General features: G+C 42.8%; 1 protein-coding gene across 1 annotated transcript in view; it reads left to right on the top strand.

Moving 5' to 3' along the window:
- LOC118417249 (chromatin-remodeling ATPase INO80-like) overlaps positions 1 to 21593 on the top strand; it is a gene marked incomplete in the record, with an annotated part of 77312 nt that overhangs the window by 18816 nt on the left and 36903 nt on the right. Inside the window, 14 exon segments of the mRNA XM_035822737.1 lie at positions 733 to 828; positions 1295 to 1354; positions 4321 to 4554; positions 5436 to 5556; positions 6501 to 6586; positions 6849 to 7016; positions 8899 to 8998; positions 9299 to 9332; positions 9619 to 9701; positions 10403 to 10580; positions 10927 to 11097; positions 12758 to 12947; positions 13337 to 13564; positions 14665 to 14887. Coding sequence (XP_035678630.1) covers positions 733 to 828; positions 1295 to 1354; positions 4321 to 4554; positions 5436 to 5556; positions 6501 to 6586; positions 6849 to 7016; positions 8899 to 8998; positions 9299 to 9332; positions 9619 to 9701; positions 10403 to 10580; positions 10927 to 11097; positions 12758 to 12947; positions 13337 to 13564; positions 14665 to 14887 — 1972 coding nt within the window.

Raw genomic sequence — 21593 nt, 5'->3', positions numbered from 1 at the left:
TCCTGGCCCGTGCCTGTCTTTTGTCTCCCTGTCAGTATCCACAGTCCAACATCTCATTTAACCCGATCTTACGACCTCCTACCCTGGAAGTAATGAAACAGGTTGTCCCCCACCATTGTGATTTGTTACAGTGACCTCAGTTTTCACTTTGCATGTCTTATGAAAGTGGACTGAAATGTTCTATAAAGAAACGATGAGATCGAGCAGGGATTGGTCAGAGTGCTCCAGTGTACAGGTCGCTCATATTTATTAATGAGATTGTGAATGCAACAACTTGACTGTGACCACTGCCCTTTGTGTATGGCTGCTTTGTGTTTTGTAAATCTATTAAATCAAGCAAAAATATAAGGCTTCTTGCATGATGAACAGGTCACCTTGGTCATTAATTAATAAGAACTGTAAAACAAAGAAAAGATATCATCATCATATACATTAACCATTACACTTACACTGTCTAATGTATAGCACATTGCAGAATCTTTGTAAGTGATAAAATTAAGATATGTAACATGATTGCCAAGGCAATACTTGAAAGATCCCTGTCTGACTAAGATAACATCTGTACAGTGGTGAAGAAAGTATATTAGAAACTGTTTGAACTTTTTCTGCTCGAGTTTGTAAAGGTGTGGTAGACACCATTTAAAAGAATTGTCCTCAGCTTTGATCATGACTTCTCAGATCAAAACCTACTGTCTTGCTGACATGTTGCTTTCTTCCCCCGTGTCCCTTCAGCGTGTGGGGATATGGGGGCCCTTCCTGGTCATCGCCCCGGCTTCAACACTCCACAACTGGCAGCAGGAGTGCAGTCGCTTTGTACCAAAGTTTAAGGCAAGTACACTCTACGTTCCACTCACAGCTAGTACTGAGCAGACATGTCTGCATGCATAGCCTTCTACCCAGCCATGAAACTACAGTCACTACATGTTCTTACATACATAAGCAACATCCAGCAACTGCTCCAACTGTTTTGAAAACCAGCTTTCCACTTTAGACTGTAAAGTCTTTAGTATTCAATCCAAAATGTCGGCAGTCCATCTCAAAATCCATGAGTACACCTGCTGGATTATTGATTAGCAGGTTGAAATTTCATGGCTTTGCTGGGTACTAATGTCATGACATCTACAATAGTGTTTGAGCTCTGTAGCATAATAAAGTATATGTCTGACAATTTACTACATACTCTGTACAAAGAACTTTTTTACACTGACTAGAACAGATGACTTTTCTCATGCTTTCATGATGTATTAAACAAAAACCGACTGTTATGACATAAATGTTTTTGGTACTTCCGTAGGTGCTGCCATATTGGGGCAACCAGCATGACAGGAAAGTCTTACGAAAGTTCTGGAATCAGGTTAGTCATGCCCCCCTCCCCACACCTGCTGCACCTATTCAGCAAAGCACTCATTAAATTACCGTTACTCCATCGTTACTAGGCCATCAGTGCCGCTGGAAGATCAGGGCTACAATAGGATTATGCTAATGAGGAACACAAAGGCAGGCAACCTTTGTCGTCCAGTTGGTCAGCTGATGGCCTGGAGGACCTTTGCTGTCAGATGGCCAAGAACAATGGTTTGACCACTCCAGTATTGGTCAGTGGGGTACTCTGAAAGCCACTGGGGGACTCCAATTTTTGTTCTTTCCTGACTATACTTCCTTGACCTTTTTGACCTTGACATGGTTTTCAATATTGTCCAGGGAGTAATTAATCCACAAGTGGTCAGTGGCCAGTGTTGTGGTGGTGAAACATTGTACTGTATGCAAATCCCTGAACATGCCAGCTGTGCAGAAAACTTAAACTGCTGCAAGCAAGCGTCTGTAACACTTGCTCTTTCTTCTCAAGTAGATTGTAGCATGTGGTTTCTTGTTGAGGATGACATGTTGAATCACAGGTCTTATGGTCTTCAACAGCAGGCAAGGTCTTGTCTGCAAGATTGACCTGAAAACATATTCTTTTCTGAGATAGAACTCGGAACATAATATGTCAGAGAATGACAAATTACATCATCATTATACATTATCCTGGTATTGTTTGCTAAGTTGATGGAAAATCTGGATCATAATAAGTTGTGATTGGCACTGTCCAACCCAGCTCTGTTTTGAAAATGAAAGGAGAAATATCCTTCTGAAATTTGCCTTTGTTCATCTGCCTTACCCTTGGTAAGGTGGTTGTCTTCATTGTCTTATTGAAAACGGAAACCCCTTTCATCCTTCATCTTTGAATTGGCTGTGATTCTTCAGGTCTGCGATTATAGGCATTGTGGAAAACAATGTCAGGCAGTGGTAGCAGGCTTGGCAGAAACTTCAAAGGCAGTCACATAGTACCAACAGATGTTGCTCACTCCAAACTTTTTGTTTCACAGTGCACGCGTCCTTTGACTGGTGTGTTGATGCTTTTTGCAAATCAAGCCCATTTAGACAGCATCTATCACTGGGCCTGACAGCAACTGTGAAATTTAACACTAGTATTACAACATGGAACGTGATGAAAGACAGGGACATGTGATTTATGTTGCAAAAAGCTTTAGAATCACCCACTTGCCTGTCATTGGGACTTTGGGATGGTGTCTTTGGAGGTTTATGACCTTGCCAACTGACCCTCCTCTTTGAGATTGTAAGAATGGCAGATTTGTGGGGCGAAAGCTGTATGTATATTGTACATGCCACTGCAAAACTGTGGAACAGTGCAGAAAGACTGTGCTGCTTGTGTGAGTCTAACTTGCGCACACGCTGACAGGTTCTGAAGTCAGGTGCCTGCTGGAAGAAACCCCAAGGCAGAATTAGTCACACTTACCCAGTGTGCAGGCTGCAATTGACCCTCCTGACCTGGAAGTTTTACTTCCTAACCAGAAGGGTGAAATACAACACTCCAGTTAGCAGGTTGGGGACCAGAGCCTGTCACCCTATGTAATGGCAGTCAATAGGAGTATTTCTGAGTCCTCCCAATAGTTTTCTTGGTCTGCTGGGCATAAATATGTGCTACAAGTGAAGGTCACAATAGCCATATTCATGCATTATGGGAACTCTATAAAAGTGACCTGACACCTTGACCTTGGGTGTCCCTCTTGCTTGAAGAACACAAGGGTTGGGGCTGTTCCAAAAAAGTTTCATTAAACTTAAAGAAGGTGACAAGTTTTCCTACAGGCACTTACAAGTTGGATCACATGTTGGACAATTGTTTCTCAGCCAATATCGTTTCACTTATATTCTCATTGCATTATGTAACGTTATGACAATCATTATTACAGTACAGAAAGTGGGATGTGAATGCAATGGGGGGCACCTGTGCTTATTGCTATGAGAGGTAGTGGTGTTGTCTAGACATTGGGTACAGTGTTACTGAAGACAAGTCCTACAATATGGACCACTCTTTGTTCCAACAATCTTGACTCCCCACTGCCATCTGCATGGAGTGGTGCTAGAATTAGTTCTGCCTGAGAGGAAATGGAAGGGGCCACGACCTTGTCAAGGTAGAGGTCATCCTGCAGTTAGTGGTTCTATTGGGTGATGAATCTCAGGGCTTTGTCAAACAATTTGAATGGAACATTTGGCATTCTTACCAGATTGGCAAATGCCCCGAGGAAAGATTGATTTTTATTCTGTTCCTCAATGGAAGAGGATTGGCTTCTTAAAAAGAACAAAAGACTTGGTGATGGGAATCTATTTCTTGTTCATACCTTTCTTTCTTTCTTTCTTTCTTTCTTTGTGACATTCAAAAAGAGGTATTTCTAACATAATCTCCAAGCAGATGATGGTGTGAAAAATAATGAGCGTTTTGTGACTGGCTTTTCTGACACCCCTCGTAGTCTGGACTGTCCGAAGGCCAGCTGGTCACTTTATCTCTGCTTTGAGATTGGTCAGAAAACTTAACATCTGCTTGAAGATTGGTAATGATCTACAATTTTTTTCTTATAAAGTACACCTTTCCAAATCCTTAAGGTGGTCCAAAAGGCCAGCTGGTCACTTAACGCCTGCTTGAAGATGGGTTAAGACCTAGGTCATCTAGGATTACCACAATGATACCCTACAGCCAACATTTCCAAGACTTCATAAGAAGCCCGAAATGATTTCTTTTACTCAGTTATTCCTATATGGTCACTAATGGTATGATTGCTACCTTAGGGCATTTTTTTAAGGATGTTTCCTGAAAATTTCAACTGTCTTAGTACACAAAATGCTGTTTTGGATTCATGTCGGTGGTTGGCTACTGTCACGGGACTCACGGCCTGTTTGAAAATTCTATGGCATCAAAATCTTATGACGATTGCATGGCGTATGTGACTGCATCCTTAGCCTATTTCTTGACTCTAACCCTTGCAGAAGCAGCTGCAGATGCACACGGAGGACGCGCCCTTCCACGTGCTCATCACCTCCTACCAGCTGGTGGTGCAGGACGTCAAGTACTTCCAGCGCATCAAGTGGCAGTACATGGTGCTGGACGAGGCGCAGGCCATCAAGAGCAGCGCCAGTGTCAGGTGGAAGATCCTGCTGGGCTTCAGCTGTAGGAACAGGCTTCTCCTGACTGGCACACCCATACAGAACACCATGGCAGAGGTAAGGCTGCTTACTGGCACACCCATACAGAACACCATGGCAGAGGTAAGGCTGCTTACAGGCACACCCATACAGAACACCATGGCAGAGGTAAGGCTTCTCTTGGCTGACACACCCATACAGAACACCATGGCAGAGGTAAGGCTCCTCGCAGGCACACCCATACAGAACACCATGGCAGAGGTAAGGCTTCTCCTGACAGGCACACCCATACAGAACACCATGGCAGAGGTAAGGCTGCTTACAGGCACACCCATACAGAACACCATGGCAGAGGTAAGACTTCTCCTGACAGGCACACCCATACAGAACACCATGGCAGAGGTAAGGTACTTGTACCAGTGCCTTGAATATCAGAATCACTTTTAGCAGTTATTATAAGACCTTTTTTAAGGATACCTTGATATCAAGCCTTGCTATTCTTTGTGCCTTAGCCTTGCTATCCTTTGAAATCCAAATTGTCTTCAGCTTGATTTTGCCTTACCTTTGTTTTCTTTGGAATCCAAATTGTCTTCAGTCTGAATTGTCTTACAATGTTTCCTATTGGACATCTGAAATTATCTTCATTCATAGTTAGAGTATAAAAGACCTGTTTCTTCCAGATCACTTCAGTGTCACTGACGAAGGATAGTGGATTCTATCCGAAACATCTGACCGTTTCCAAAACCATATCCAGTTGCTTGAGTAACTACTTTTTGGTATACCTTGATATCAGTTCTCATACTTGGAATGTAAGTTCATCTGTGATGGTAATCAACATTATGTTACAATTTTAAACTTAATAATATCCATCCACAAGACAGGCATGCCCATACAGATATTCTTTGATATATCACAGTAATGATTTTAAGTTCCAGATTGATTGTGAAATATTTTTTCAGCTTTGGGCCCTGCTCCATTTCATCATGCCCACCCTGTTTGACTCTCATGAGGAGTTCAATGAATGGTTCTCCAAGGACATTGAAGGTCATGCTGAAAACAAGTCATCCCCATTGGATGAGAGTAAGTCAAGTGTCACATAATCTACCTAGTCTCTACACTCCTCTGTGCTGGTTAAGACAAGTTTCGTCATGGATAAGGCATTGAGAAGAACTTGAGACATCTGCAATGTAGCGAAGATGTATGGACTTAATATACATCCATATTTTTCATTTTTAATTGTAAATTATGAAGCTATTACTTGCAATAAAACAGCATCAATGATTATTTATGATGTGCTTAACAAACAGCTGAGTCATACTAATTGTCCTCTGTAAATATGTCAACATGCTAGAACAGCAAGCTTTGACAGAGGTACCATTATCAAGTTTCCAATTGTCGGGAGCAAAAAGTAAATTGTTTGCTCTCCATCTTACAAATCTATTGTTTGTATTCTTTGCTAACCACCAATTTCAAATAGCCAAAGCTCATCGGGATGCCATCGCCTGTTTCTGTAATTAGTATGCATCTAACGTTGTGTACAAGACAGATGCTTAAATCAAGCGTTGAAGCATCAGGCATGCATAATTTACTCTGTGATTTGTGATAATCAAAGGCGGTCTTAACGGGACTGAATAATTATCTGTTCTGTCTCAGCTAATCATGCACATATAAAGTATATTCATAGAGAGGCTGTTACAGACAGCTGCAATATTTCACCAGCTTATGAGAGGCATATCTGGCACATACTAATAAATCTGTAGCTTATTGACATATAAAAGCACATATCAAGGGCTTTTCCAGGAACTGTGTGAAGATAAATGCCATGTTTCAGCATATGTTTGCATTCTTAAGTGTTTGAAATTGCCGATTGTAAAATCTTTCTATGTTCCCCCTTTCAGGTTTGTTTAGGAGCCCATTTGTCATAAGTTGAGGTTTATTAGACAATTGTAGGTAGAGTTATAAAGTTATACAGGCAATTGAGTGATGTGAAATGTATGAGCTTCTCATTGCAATCTTCCCTGCAGATCAACTGTCCCGCCTCCACATGATCCTCAAGCCATTCATGCTCCGCAGGATAAAGAAGGATGTAGAAAATGAGTTGTCAGACAAGGTAGGGCTCATATTTTGGTAGTAAAAGTTTTTTCTTTGAACAAATTACTGTTTGTAGAGGACATTCTCTATCACCACTGGTACTAAAAAGTGTTTGTTGAAAAGTACATTTACTGTTTTGTTCCATTTGTCATGCAGCAAAGCCTTGCAAATCAATAAAAACACCTAGTTAGCAGTTGCTACAGTGATGTAGTTTTAAGAATCAACTGACATTCCTACTTAAACACTTTTTTCTCCTGCCTTCTGTGTTCTGTATCTTCCAGATTGAGATCCTGGTGTACTGTTGTCTGAACCTGCGCCAGACCATGCTCTATCAGGCCGTCAAGAACAAGATTTCCATCGAGGACCTTCTTCAGTCTTCCGCCGGCTCCTCTTCTCAGGCACAGTCCACAACCTCCAGCCTCATGAACCTTGTCATGCAGTTTAGAAAGGTGACAAATCAAACCAAATCAAAGAACTGTATTAGCTTAGCAGACTTCGTGTAACATCATGGCATGATCTGAAGTCGCAAACGTACGATATTTGATTTAAAGGTGTTAAAAACATTACAGACAAGAATTTGACAGTACAGTATCAACATTTAGAACATTGTTTGAAATATGAATAGTCATTGATTTCAAAAAGATTACAAACGACTTTGCTGTTGGTACTGTACATTGAACTGTTTGAGGGACCCGATTAAAGAGCATTGTTATGAAGGATTGTGGCTTGATATAGGAAAGATAACATATTCCATGTATGATTGTATAAGGTTACATTTTAAGCTACTCTTCTAGTGAATATGTACACTTTCCTGTAGTTTTCTTTTAGGGGTAAAATAGGAAAACTTCATGCTTTGTTTCTGAGGGAAAGAAGACCTCGTCCATCACCTTGGAAACAAGAGATTCAAAACAGGATGAGCAGTTATTATCAGGTCTGATTCGGGCCTGACTGAGGACGTCAGAGTCTGCTTGAGCAGAAGACACTCTTACATGGGCCTGAGGGTCCCTGCAGTTCTGAGGATCCCTTCTTGAGACATTCTTAGTTACCTCACTTAAGACACCAGTGAAAGTGCCCCAAACAGACACCCTGTGGAGAGGTCTGAAGTATCCTCAGACAAAATTCTGTATCTTTGTGATGTGTTCACTATTGTCACTGTTGCTATCAACAGTCTTTTCTGTTACCAACAAGCATGGACTTTAACAGAGACTTAACATTTTGATGGCCATTTAAGAAGGCCTTTATACACTGTATAAGAATAGACTCCTGAAGCTCTCATCACATAAGTTATTTTTGTCCCAGCACAATGGAGGCTTTAGTTTGTAGTAGTTTCTTAGCTCTTGTGTTGATGGCGAGTGTCAAAGAAGCTTTCTTGTTCCTCCTGTGCACTTGTCTGCCTGTAAGAGGGGCTGTGGTGCCAGCGCGTGTGGCTGCCGCTAACTCCCAGCTCCTGGCCCTGGAGACTGCGGGGGTTGTTTATTTACACGTGCCTCTAGGTGTAGACAAGTGCCCAGGTGGGGCCCATGTTTCCATGGGAGTCATCCTCTTGGGCGTGTTTGCCCTCCAACAGGTGTACAATACCGAGGAGCCATCCCTGCTCTAGGAATGTCTTGACAACCCTTGACTTAAGTCATAACACTGGGAGCTTAGCCTAGAAACGGTAGTCATAAGTTCCGCTGCCTTTCTTCTCCTTTTAGAGGATGATGGTCATCATGGGTGATTAGTATTAGGTAGATTACATTAGGAAGAAAAGGGGATTAGGAGTATCAGATTAAAATGCTTGGGGCATGATGGCAAAGGTGAGACCAAAGGAAAAGTGAAAGTACAGGAATGTGTAAGGGTCTCCCAATCTCCTTCAGAAAATTGTTTTTCTTATGACCAAAGGGTTGAATTATCTGGATGAACAATCTCACAAACTGTGAACATCAGTTAAATATGTGGCTCTTAAGCAGCTTACTTCTTATACACATATCCATGCTAATGGTTGTCAGAACATGCATTTTAAGAAAATTATTATGATCCAAAATACATGTACCATTGAATACATATACGTAGTTTGAAAAAGGTTATTGAGGTATGGCTATTGCCCGTACTGTTTTTCCCTTAATGTTTTGAAATTGAAGAGCCCAGCAATGTACACAGCACACACAGCCTCAAGTACAATTTCAGACTCCTCTATCTTGTGGTGGCTACATGCCATTTTTTATTCTTCACTTCGCTCTCAGTTGAACATGCTGAGAACTTGTTGCAGCCTGCGCCTGCTGTTTCCCCGTTGCCGACACATACAGGTCAATAATGGCTCCAGTGCTAATGTGTGGCCTTTGTTGCCAACAGGTGTGCAATCATCCTGAGCTGTTCGAGAGGCAGGAGGCCCGATCACCCCTCTTCATACAGCCAGACGCTTTCATCCTCCCAAAACTTGTATATAGGCAAGGTTGGTCGGAATGAATAAAGTCTTTCAGTCTTTAGTAGGCAACTGTTTATGTGAGTTGTGCTTAGCTAACAGAGGCTTTTCTGTTTCAGTGTATACAGTGTTTTCTGTTGGAAATGAAACTTGAATGTAGGTTTTTTGGTTTGATAGAAAAAAATGAACTGCAATTTTCATACATCATACACTTTTTTGTGTAAACGCAATAATTTGTTGACTGGGGTATTACGCTTGTTGTAATGTACCTCTTATTTTTCAATCATTTTAAATCTTAGACCTAACTTTGGTCTTTATTTATGTCCACAGGATATGTAGATAGTGTATCATACAGCAAGAATAGGTGAGAACACTGACTTTTTCTTCCTTGTATTTAACTCATTCTTATTATGCCATAACTGGTAAGGATGAAGTGGATGGTTTCTTGCATGTGACCTTATAAGCTTACCTATATTCCATTCTTTTTATATTTCTTCATTGATTTGATTACCAAAAGAAAGTATTTTTATCAGTTTGCAACATCTTACCCTGCTTTGTGATTTGTGCCAAATTGTCAAGTATTTGGATTATTTGTTAAAAATTTCATTCCCAAAGTACTGTATTCGTTTGCTTTTGATCTCCCATCACAGGTACATCTACAATATGCTATATGCATTCTCTGCGGAGAATGTGCATCATAGTCTCTTTCCTCCTAAGAAGGGCTCTACCAAAGGTGAGTTTTCTGCTGATGTTTTCAATTTAGCAATTGACTAGAAACCTTTGTTTCATTGTGGTACAATAGATAATCGATGTGGAAAGGTGGGCAAGATGGGGCACTACAGTAGTACACAGAATAACAGTTACTCAAGCACATGGACAGATATTTGAAAATGGTCAGATGTTTCAGGTAGCATCCTCTACCTTTCATCAGTGACTGAGCAAGATCTGTGAGATAGTAGTTTTGTTTTTGTCAAAAAAAAGCTATCTTTTTTGTAGCTATCTTCTTTTTCTGCCATTTGGGCAAAAATGCAATCAACATTTGCTGCCATTAGACTTTTGTCACATCATGGGTACTTGGGCACTCCATGTGTGAAAGCAGACATTCATTAACTCATAGCCATAGGGGCTTGTTTTGAAATGTCAACTCCCTTGTGCCAGTATTAAAATGAAATATGATTGATGTATGCAAGATGAGCATAGTAGTAAAGTGAGCTGTGTTAGCTTCATCACTGTTTTGGCAATGTGGAGTAGAGTAGAATAGATTTCTTTGGTTGAGTAGGAATCACTGTTGGAACTACTCCTCTTGAACTCTTACTTGACTCTTCACCAGCTTATTGTCATACTGGGTTTGTGTGGACTGTCCAGTGCCCTTTGATTGTACATCACCGGGTGATCTTCCATTTATTCAACGTGGTTTTCTACACTTTGTTGCAGACATTCATTCAGACAGCACGTTCTCGTTCCTCCGGTTCATCAACACATCGCCAGCAGAGGCGCACAGCCTGATGCTGTGTGGACTGCTGGTCAGGTGGCTGGCGCTGTACCTGACACTGAAGGAGGCCTACAGGATACACCATCGCAGAGAGTGGCATGCGCAGGCTGGCCACAAAAGGTAGGGCTGTGCAGAGGGCCGTTAGAACTGATACTATGAATCGTGAAAATTTGTGGTGGTTTTTTTATGTTCAGGTTTTTTCCATAAGGATCTCATGACACCTGAACTCATCACACTATGAAGATGAGCTCTGTCTTGCTTTGCTTTACCGTAGATGTTACCACTTTGAACATCTTCGTTCCCCTTTTACAGCGAGATTAGTCCCAATGATTTTTTAACAATCTGGTAGTAAAACAACCAGATAGTGAGTGAGAGTGGTATTTGCAGGCAGATTTTGCTTTGTTTTTTCTGGGGGTGCTAATCTTTAATCAAATACTGGATTGGAACTTGTATAATTTTCCCTCAGCAGATGTCTGGACAGGATGGCACTTTTGTTGTCACCATCCTTCCGTCTGTCAGCGCCGGAGATCGCCAGCAGTACCGTCCTCAAGAACCTCGTCTTCACGAGCTACACTACAAACTTCATCAGCCACATGCAGCAAACCATCCACTTCATCCCTGAAACACCTGGACACAGGTATGTGCCGCTGCTAACAGGACTGTTCATGCCAGAGCCATTGGAAGCTGTAGGGAAAAGACATAGCTGTCAAACTTAATTTCCAAAAAGACTTAGTGTCAGACACAGTCAAAAATTTGTTTCAATGCTGATCAATCCATGCATATTACATTATGTCAATAATTGCCATAGAATTGAGGCTTGTATATGTTAAAGCATTTGGGGTATTTAGAAATACAAAATTAATGTGAAGCAGTTTTGTGAATAATTAGTTGAACTGTTCTGCAAGGGAGAATTCTCAGTGTTTTTTTCATCCCAAAAAATACATCTTGGGTCTAGACTGTGACCTGTTTTTCAGGCACTCCTAGATAAAACTACAAGAATATACATGTAATGAAACACAATGACCCTTCACCAGATTCTAAAACAAGTGACACTTCAGACTTATCAATTGCTAAATTGATTAGTCCCACCTTGGCAAAACTGTCTCTCTCAACTCACCAACTGTTGACTTATTGAAGGTAGTATCAGACATGACATGAATTCACTTAAGCAAATAGCAAACATGTTTCATTCTAGCATGTGGAAGCTGTTGATGTGCATATAAACTGGAAGCTTCTGATATGCATGAAGCATATTAGTAAAGGGCACCCCTTTTTATCTTTTAATAGTGTTTGTCATCAACGTCACTAATTTCTGAAGGAGCCATAACTCGTCGGTAATTCTATAAATAATTGATATACCAGTATTGTAAATGTCAGTGTGTTACTATCACAGGCATGGATATCTATCAAGCTTCTCTTCTGTTTGCCCCAAAACATGTTTTACATGTTCCACAGGGAAGCTTTGAACCTAATTTGTCTATAATAGATTGCTCCATCTCTCCTTGAATTATTAATGTTTGTGTTACACTTCATTTAGCAAATTTACTGCACTTGATACCAGATTTGAAGGTTTTGTCTGTGCACAAACATGAAGATCAACTGCATAAAGATCATGATCATAACAACAGACCAAAAAGTTGACCTCAAGAACAAATCATTTACTGTAAATGCAGAAATGTTCACGGTTTTCGTGTTGCCAATTCACCACGACCTTAAAACTGCTGCAAACAGTTTTCCATGGCAGTAAGACACTACAGTTCATGGTGCTAACGCAAACTTAAAACCACCGCGAAAAGTCCTTTTTCCTGCTATCACGAAATTAAATCTCCACGAACTTAAATGCATTTACAGTATTGTCTTAGTGGATTGTACTGTACCTATTGCTGAGGTTTGTTTTTTCCACATTTTTTTTGGATACCTGAAAGAGCCTATAGTTAAGTCAGACCAGTTCATTGCTCCGTAAATGTAATGTTTGTCATCCAAGTCACGGCAGTATGCAAGAAAAACAAGCTACTACCAGACAATTTGCACTCAGCATGTTTGAATAATTTACAGGAAATCAGAATTTGTGGATAAAATCCCGCTAGTGATGTTGAGAATTCCTATATTGGTACCGTGACATTTGATATGTTAATTATGGGCTGATGCAAGTTATTTACAATTAAACTGTTGTTATTTGATGATTTTGTGGGTAGAATCTGCTTGCAAGACCATTTTTTGTGCAGGACAACAAGCTAGCAAGTTGAAGTCCTTCAGCATTTATTTCAAATTGTATGATTTTGTTAATGTCATTTCAGAAAAAGGAGACTTAGCAAGATCCGACACCTCTCCGTATCTCACGGCAGCAAATCGGGGTTGACGTCGCCCACACGGGCGCACCCCAACCCCCTGTCCCCCACCAGGAGAGCCTCTCACTCCTCCCAGCAACCCGCAGCCAACCCCGCCCGCAAGCTGTCCAGCCCCACCCACACGCCAACCTCCCCAAGGGTAAGTTTGGGCCTTCCTATGCATCCTCAAGTTTTCTAAACAATGATATGTTTAAGTTATGTCATCACACTTATAGGATCAAAGTTGATGTCACTCGGCAAGAACATAGGTAGCCCGACAAGTCTTATATTTCAGCAACACTGTGGCTTACGTCTTCTTGATCATTTCGTGATTTTTAGAGTTTGGCAGATGTTCACAGGTCACCGAACCTTTTAAATTTGATAGGCTAGTTTATTAAGCAAATTTTTTTTAAATATTCTGTGACATTCTGCCAAGCAACAAAATTAGCTGAGGTTATTGACAGTTTGACGCCAACTTAAACAACGAGACTCTTTTCTTATGTAAAGACATCAAACTTAAAGATAACTTGACGGACATGTCCACTTCAGCCTAGAAGACATCCCAGTGGTAGTGCCAGCAGCGGAGAGAAGACGGCCCCCCACCCCAAGTCCCCCACACGGCACCACCTGCTCCTGCCAAGGTCGGCAGGTGCTTCAGGGGCCATCCCAGCCCCCGCAATGGCCAGCCCCCCTCCCCGCTTCGTCCCTCGCCCCTCCATCCGCAGGGATTGTGTCCCGTGTGCTGCTCCTGCCTTCCTCACGAACATCATTCCAAAGGTAGGGCCTGATTTGCCATGTGTCTTTTTTTGCAAGTTGTGAAAAAGAATTGACTTTGCAGTCTGGATCACAATACATGGCTAGCCCCCATTTATAAACCAGGAGTCACAAATCAGGATTCACCCAAACGCAGGATTTATCCTGATTCACAATGAACGGTCTGAATCCAGCTCCAATGAGGTGTTAATCCGCATCTGCCAAATTTGCTGTAGAGGCTGATTCGGTAGATCCATTCAGGATCAATCCCATGCCTGGGGAAATCCAAATTTGCGAAGCCTGGTATGGATAATTTTTAGGTGAATAGCAGAACATTTCTTTTGTTTGACGACAGTAAAAGTTACTAAGTAGCTGGGTTAAATGCCCTTTCTTTGCTGAGTTTTAAAAAGATAACTTGCCAACCAAGTTGTTGATTTGGTTTGGCAACAACAGTAAAAAGAACTGCAACTGTTCAAACAAGCAAACTTCCCACCAGCGTGCAGTTTGTTGTGTGGTATAAACAACAGGGGTTATAATGTCATGTCACACTCTTTGCAGTAGTTATCATTGGTTGATTGTCAACAGATTTAACCTTTAGCATACTTAGTTATATGGACCCTTGTACATGTACTTTGTTATGATCTGGAGATGTAGTTTTGGGAATTCACAAACCACCCTGCGATAATCACTTTAAGAAAAAAAGTGCAGTACAGGTGCAATTGTAGTTTCTTTGGTGTGTTCTGTCGAGCTGCTATGTTCGGAAATTGTATGAATAATAAAAAAAAATTTTTTATGGATTATGAATGAAATTTTACAAAATAAAGATTTACATGAAGAAGCACAGCCCAATTTTTTTATCTTTTTAGATGTCAGAAGTTAGATCTGTCCTTTGGAAAGTACAGTCAAACCTGTACAAGTGACCACCTCTACAGAAGGTTGCCAATGCGACCACTTTTTTATTAGTCCCTTAGACAATATTTCTCAATGACACAACCATTCCTGTCTACATAGTGGCCTCCTATCCTCACAGACCAGATTTTATCCATCTCATACGTCGTTGTCTTGGGCAGTTTTGTCTGTAGTAGGTAATGATCTTGACTGTGCGACTGTTTACGACATTCCAGGTGACCAGTCCCTGCAGGCTGTGGTACAGCAGCGATCGCAGCGCTGGCTACGACATACTGCGACAGCAGCTAGGTGGCGCTCCTAGTGCCAGGCCAACTGTACTGTACGGGACACCAGAACTGTACCACCAGCACCGTCAAGGGGGGTGGCTGTTCCCTCCCCCACCAGGGGGTCTGGCTGCCGTGGAGCTGGCCTGGGGTTGGTCCAATATACAGATTCCAGGTACTGTATATTCATTTACTTTCACGGGAACTTAATTTTGCGGTAAGAGAGGAAAGGAAGTTTTCATTAAGTTCATAGTTGAAACAGCTCTATGATACAGTGGTAATATAGTGCAATTGCATATTTGCGGTGTCATGACTTTGCAGTGGAGGAGGGTGATAACTAAAAATGAAATGAAACCACCTCGGACGCTTCAAGATTTACAGTATTATTGGAGAATGTCAAATTCATATACAGATTTTTCCTTTCACTCACCAGGAATCACTATTTACAGATAATAACTTTAAAAGATTATTCTTATATTCGAAATTGTTGAAGAAAGATTTTGATGTGATACCAGTTTTTTTTCTAATGTTCATTTCAATTTTGTTTTCTGTGTGTGTTTTTCTTGTGTCGGGGGGAGGTGGGAGGAGTGATTATTGTGTATAGTGGAGAAAGCGTTCCCTTAAAACCAAATGTCAAAAACCTGCTAGATGATAAATGTAGCCTTTTCAAGGTATTCTCTGGGCAATTGGGGATAAAAATAGTCTCCCAATGTTGATACTTTGTGTGAGTTGTCTCAGGAGGCCTGTATAGTCCCTTTCAGTCCTTTCAGCAGTTTGAATAGAGAGGATTTTATTACCTATATGTTGTTGGGTATTAGTTTTATTTTATGGTTATACTTAAATTATTTAATACTTAGCGAGCTCAATAAAAATGGTATCGAAGAGTTATATCTTGGAGCAATTCCTGCCATGCTTCTATTGTCTTATCAACAACAAAATTCAGTAAACTGTTGATAGCTTATGTTTGTTTCTTTGGCTGCATACACCTCCATGCCTCCTTTCCGGCTTGCCTGATGATACAAGTGCGCTGTTTAGGTGCACTGCCTATTGAATTGTGGGAGCTCTTTGTCCAGGTTTGTGTACAGAGTGTGGTGGAAATGCTAGCAGCTGGTGTTACATAAAACAAGCTGCACTTTTTCCACCAATTCACATACAATAGCCTAATCTGCTGCTGTTTGTGTAGCATTGTGGTGAGGACTGGATTAAGGACTCTCAAGTGCAAGGAACTAAATGGGCTGTGCAAAATTTATAGAAACACTGGTTGAACAGCCTTGGTTTTAAGGGTCAAGGCTAACTTAACATGTTTGGGGGGAAATGGAGTTGTGCCCCAGCAATAATTGCATGTACTTGTCACCTTTCTGCACTTCTAGTAAACAGCATATTAGAAGTTACTGCAACTGTTCTGATTTTGATATTACTCCACATGTAATACCTCAAAGTTAAGTCTTTATCAAAGGCAGAACAATGGGACCTGTCAGGGATATTCTAACTCAGTACCTCCAGATTCTTAGTAAACAATCCTAACCACAAGGCCACCATGCCACTGATGTCATTGAAGATGAACATGGATGACCTTGATAAGGACAATATTCATCCTACAAATAAAGATTACAACTTAATGAATCTTTTGATAAAGGTTTTCCCAATCTCTATTACCCATGGAATTGGTCTATCATCTTCATTTGCATACAAAGTCATGTCATACAAAGTCATGTCATTCCTGTGGTCACCTTGAAAATCAGGTGTCGTAAAGTGATTGTCATCAGAATAAAGTAATATATCATTTATATGTAGATAGAGGTCAACATGGTGTAAAGGGACAGTCCCAAATTTTCACTTACACTCAGTTGAGCTTTAGTTACAGTCCCTACATGTCAGACAACAGGAATATGTATGACAGGGACAGTAATAGATTGTTTCCTGCTGTAACTTAGGAAACAATGGGTGATTTTTACAGAATTTTTTATGTGGTTTGGCTTTCACCTACCGAAGAATAGACTAAATTTGAGCACCCTGGCAGCTTGCCTTGGTACTGCAGCTGCAGAACTTCCATTTTTGTATCTTGCTGATCAATGCAGCTTGAGGTTGCGTTAATTGTTGTAGCATGCATAAAACTGGACCATATGATTATGATCACCGAGTAAGTTTTATCGGAACATAACATATGTATTATAACCATATATATAGTATATGGGGTTTTGTCAAGTCTACAAACATAATGTACAGGTTTTGATTTTGTTCACGACACTTTTCTTGGATTTGACGGAGTGTAAATACCATGTCAATGGTTCCTCTATTGCTTCTGAAGCCACACTGGCTTTCCGACACCACGTCATCCAGCAGGTGCTGTGTGATGCGGTTGAGGACAATGCGAGCCATGACTTTCCCTGCAGCACTCAGTAGCGAGATCCCTCTGTGGTTGTCGCATGCTGCTCTGTCTCCCTTATGCTTGTAGAGATGTATAATGTTGGCATCTTTAAAGTCCTGTGGCACTGATCCCTCCATCCAGAACAGTTGCATCAGTTCGATCAGCTTGGCTGTGACGGCTTCCCCTCCTTCTTTGAATACCTCCGGAGGTATGCCATCTGGCCCTGGCGCTTTTCCTCCTTGGAGCTGTTTCATGGCCTTCTGGGTTTCCTCCAGGCTGGGAGGTTCATCCAGAGAGGCCAGGAGTGGTCGCTGTGGCATGTCCTGAATAGCCTGTTGGTCGATAATGGAGGGTCTGTTGAGCAGTTGGCTGAAGTGTTGTCTCCAGCGCTCGGTTATGTCGCTTTTCTCTGTGAGGAGAGTGCCATCAGCTGAGCGGACGGGTGCCATGGTGTTAGACGAGGGACCGTACACTGCCTTTAGGCCTGCAAAGAACTTTTTTGTGTCATGTTCATCTGCAAACTGTTGCAGTTCTGCCGCCTTGGACTCCCACCATTTGTCCTTCATTTTTCTTAGTTCGACTTGGACTTTACTCCTGAGGTGCTTCAGGTGATCATGCTTTGCAATGGAGTTCTTTTCGTTCAGCCACTGTGTGAAGGCTTCTTGCTTCTTTTTGAGGAGGCTGGTGATCTCTTCATTGTTGTTATCGAACCAGTCCTGGTGTTTGCGCTTTGTGTGTCCTAATATGCGTTCAGATGTGTCATACATTACTCTTCGGAAGTTGCCCCATGCTTTCTCTGGGTTGCTTTCAGCTGGTAGTTTCTCAATCTGTTCCCTTAGGTTTCTTGATAGTAGCTCTTTTGTTTCTGGATGTGAGAGTTTTGAGACGTCAAGCTTTTTCTTAATTCTATCTTTCCTCCTCATGTGTGTATGACGCGCACTGGCAGTTGAGAATGTGAGCTTTGATCGCAGCAGAGTGTGATCAGTCCAGCAGTCTGCTCCTCTCATTGCCCTTGTGATGCGCACATCTCTAATGTCATGTTGCCTTGTTATGATGAAGTCGATTTGATGCCAACGCTTTGAGCGGGGGTGCATCCAGGTAACCTTGTGGATGTCTTGTAGCTGGTACAGGGTATTTGTAACTGTTAGACCGTGCTCGGAGCAGAACGTGAGGAGCATTTGGCCATTCGAGTTCTCCCTCCCTACACCATGGGGTCCAAGAACACCTGGCCACGCTTGGGAGTCGCTACCAACTCGAGCGTTGAAGTCCCCCATAAGCAACATCTTGTCATGTTTGGGTACGGTGTGCACCAAGTGTGCAAGTTTCTCGTAGAATTCTTCCTTCTGCTCTTGTGAATAGCTCATGGTAGGGGCATATGCGCTGATGAGAGTCAGCTGTGTGTTTCCTTTCAGGGGGAGCCTCATTACCATAAGGCGATCACTAATTCCTCTGGGAAGGGTTTCTAGCTTTCTCACGAGTGAAGTGCGTATTGCGAAGCCAACTCCAGATTCTCTGGGTTCGTCCTGGCTCTTTCCTGACCAGAAGAAGGTGTATCCGCCACCAATCTCGGTTACCTCCCCTGTGTCTGCCAGGCGTGTTTCACTCAATGCAGCAATGTCAATATTGTAGCGTTGTAGCTCGCGTGCTACAAGAGCTGTGCGTCGCTCTGGTCGGTCAGAGTCTTTTCTATCCATCAGGGTTCTGACGTTCCAGGCTCCAACACAGAGCATTGTCTTCTTTTGTTTGTGCTTTGATGCATATTGTCTCTGTTTTCGACCGCAGTATTAGATGTCCAGACAGCTACGGTGCGCTGACAGGATGAGCTGAGACAAGCTTTCTTTAGGTCACCTTTTCTAGACCCTTCCCCTGCAGGGGGGAGCAGTGCCGTCCCTAAAAAGGGCTGCTCCGTCGCCAAGACGGCTGCCGAACCCTGCCATTGCCTCATGTGAACAGAGAACGACCATCCAGTCCTGACCGCCTACGTGCAGGTCCGTGGCTAGTGGCTTCCAGCACCATCTTACACCTGCCACCGTCACCACTCGCCCATCGCCGTAGGTCTTTAGTAAGAAAGAAAGGTGGAGCCATTGAGTCCTGGGCAAGTAGAGCAAAGGATAAGGAGGAGGTTAGCAAAAGACCGTGGTTTGCCCAAGCTCCACGGTCTCCCTCTCGGTTCAGCCATGTTGTGCCAGGAGGGATGCGGAACATAACATCCTGGCCATGACTAAACTGCAGCCACATAGCCATGGCGGTAAAGTGTAGAGAGAGAGAGAGAGAGAGAGATGTACTGCCCTTCGTCTGTCCTCTCACCCGTAGCCTGCCCGGCTTGGTTAGACCTGCCAGGGGTATGGAAGCCCCCGCCGGTATAGCCCACAGGATCCTCAAGGCACGCAAGCATCCCCACCACGACAAGGTAGCAGTACGTGGGGGATGATCAAATCCAAGAAAAGTGTCGTGAACAAAATCAAAACCTGTACATTATGTTTGTAGACTTGACAAAGGCGTTCGACACGGTAAGCCGTGAGGGTCTGTGGTCGATACTGTCTAAACTGGGCTGTCCTCCAAAGTTCGTCAGTATCATCAGATCATTCCATGATGGGATGATGGGCCGTGTTGTGGGGAATGGCACAGAGTCTGACTCTTTCCCGATCACAAATGGAGTAAAACAGGGGTGCGTCATGGCACCTACTCTCTTTAGCCTCATGTTTGCCACCATGCTGTTCAGGGCACTGTCCGCTACAGATGCCGGGATAACCATCCGCTACAGATGCGACGGCAGGGTCCTCGACCTACGGCGCCTCAAAGCAAAAACCAAGGTACTGGAGGCCCTAGTGAGAGACTTCCTCTTTGCAGATGACTGCGCCCTCGCTGCTCTCAGCGAACAGGATCTGCAAGAACTCGCTAGTCGCCTGTCAGAAGCCAGTAAAGCCTTTGGACTGACAATCAGCTTGAAAAAGACTGAAGTTATGCTCCAGCCTGCACCAGGGCTGTTACTCCCTGCCCCTCACATTGTCATTGATGGAACAGAGCTAAACAACGTGGAGAGCTTTACCTACCTGGGAAGCACAATGACCTCATCCTGCAGCATGGACAAGGAAGTGTCAAACAGGATTGCGAAGGCAGGCTCCTCCTTTGGTAGGCTCTGGACGCGGCTGTGGAGTGAGCGTGGTATTAGGCTCCAGACAAAACTAGCAGTGTACAAGGCAGTAGTCATTACAGCCCTTCTCTACAGCTGTGAAACATGGACTTTGTACAAAAAGCAGCTCAAAGCTCTGGACAGATTTCACCTCCGCTGCCTGCGCAGAATTATGGGTATCTCATGGACAGACAGGGTTCCCAACACAGAAGTGCTACGTCGAGCAAACATGATGGGCATTGAAGCGCTCATCATGAAAGCTCAATTGAGATGGGCCGGCCACGTGGTTCGCATGGACGACTCCCGACTCCCGAAAATGGTGTTCTACTGCGAGCTCGCCTCTGGCTACAGAAAGGTTGGACGTCCTTACAAGAGGTATAAGGACTCGCTGAAGGCATCCCTTACTGCGTGCAACATCCCACATCGTGAATGGGAGACCACTGCCACTGATAGGAGTCAGTGGCGCCATGCTGTTCACCAAGGTGTACAGAACTTTGAAGACAATAGACTTACCGAACTTGAACAGAAGCGACGCGACAGAAAAGAGAAGGAGAGAAGACCAAACCCCAGCATCGCCGTCGTTTGCCCGACATGTGGAAGAACATGTGCCTCAGAATTCGGGCTGCGATCGCATATGAGACGCCACTGAAGCCATTGAAGTCATCATCGCAGAGCGATGGACATCCAACAACAGGACCATATGTATTCTGTCTGTGTCCTAGATTGCTCCTAAGAAGCATGTACATTATCATCAGTAGGTAGCTTTGGAAGAATAAAAGTAGAATAAAAGTACGCCTACACTGATAACATTTCGGCCTCTGAAACTTATTCCATTTGCAACATCGTTTTGATTGTCAGGTCTCCTTGATTCAATCTTCTCAATGCCGCTACTTTGCAAGAGAAAGTCAATCTCAGCCGCTGATCATCATGATTATCACTTCCTAGATAGGCTCTACCGCTGCCATTAGTACTCAGTGATTCCAATTTCCTGGAAGTGCAAAACCACATTTATGGCAGCTGCAGGTGATGGGGAGAAATTGCTTGATGGAGGACTAATTCAATTCAGTTTGAAATGTAGTCATCACCTCAGAGTGCTAGTTGACACAAGGTCACCAGGCTTTGATAAAGCCATTTTACAGATTTGGAATGCCTTCAATGCGTGCTGTAATTTGGATATCTAGATGCAGCCCATAAAGTAAAGTGCATTTTGTCATAGACATGCCTTTAAAGTATATGTGTTTGGGAAAGTACTCATGCCAGAATGCTACTCACATTATACTGTAATGCATGTTGAAAGCAGACCATACTTTATATACTGGTAGTAATTTTCTAACATGGCTGGCAAGGGAAGAAAAAAGGGACCTTGTGGTGCGCACAAAA

This window comes from Branchiostoma floridae, chromosome 1 (assembly GCF_000003815.2).
Source record: "Branchiostoma floridae strain S238N-H82 chromosome 1, Bfl_VNyyK, whole genome shotgun sequence".
NCBI classification, from domain to species: Eukaryota; Metazoa; Chordata; class Leptocardii; order Amphioxiformes; family Branchiostomatidae; genus Branchiostoma; species Branchiostoma floridae.
This window is presented reverse-complemented; position numbering and strand designations above follow the sequence as displayed.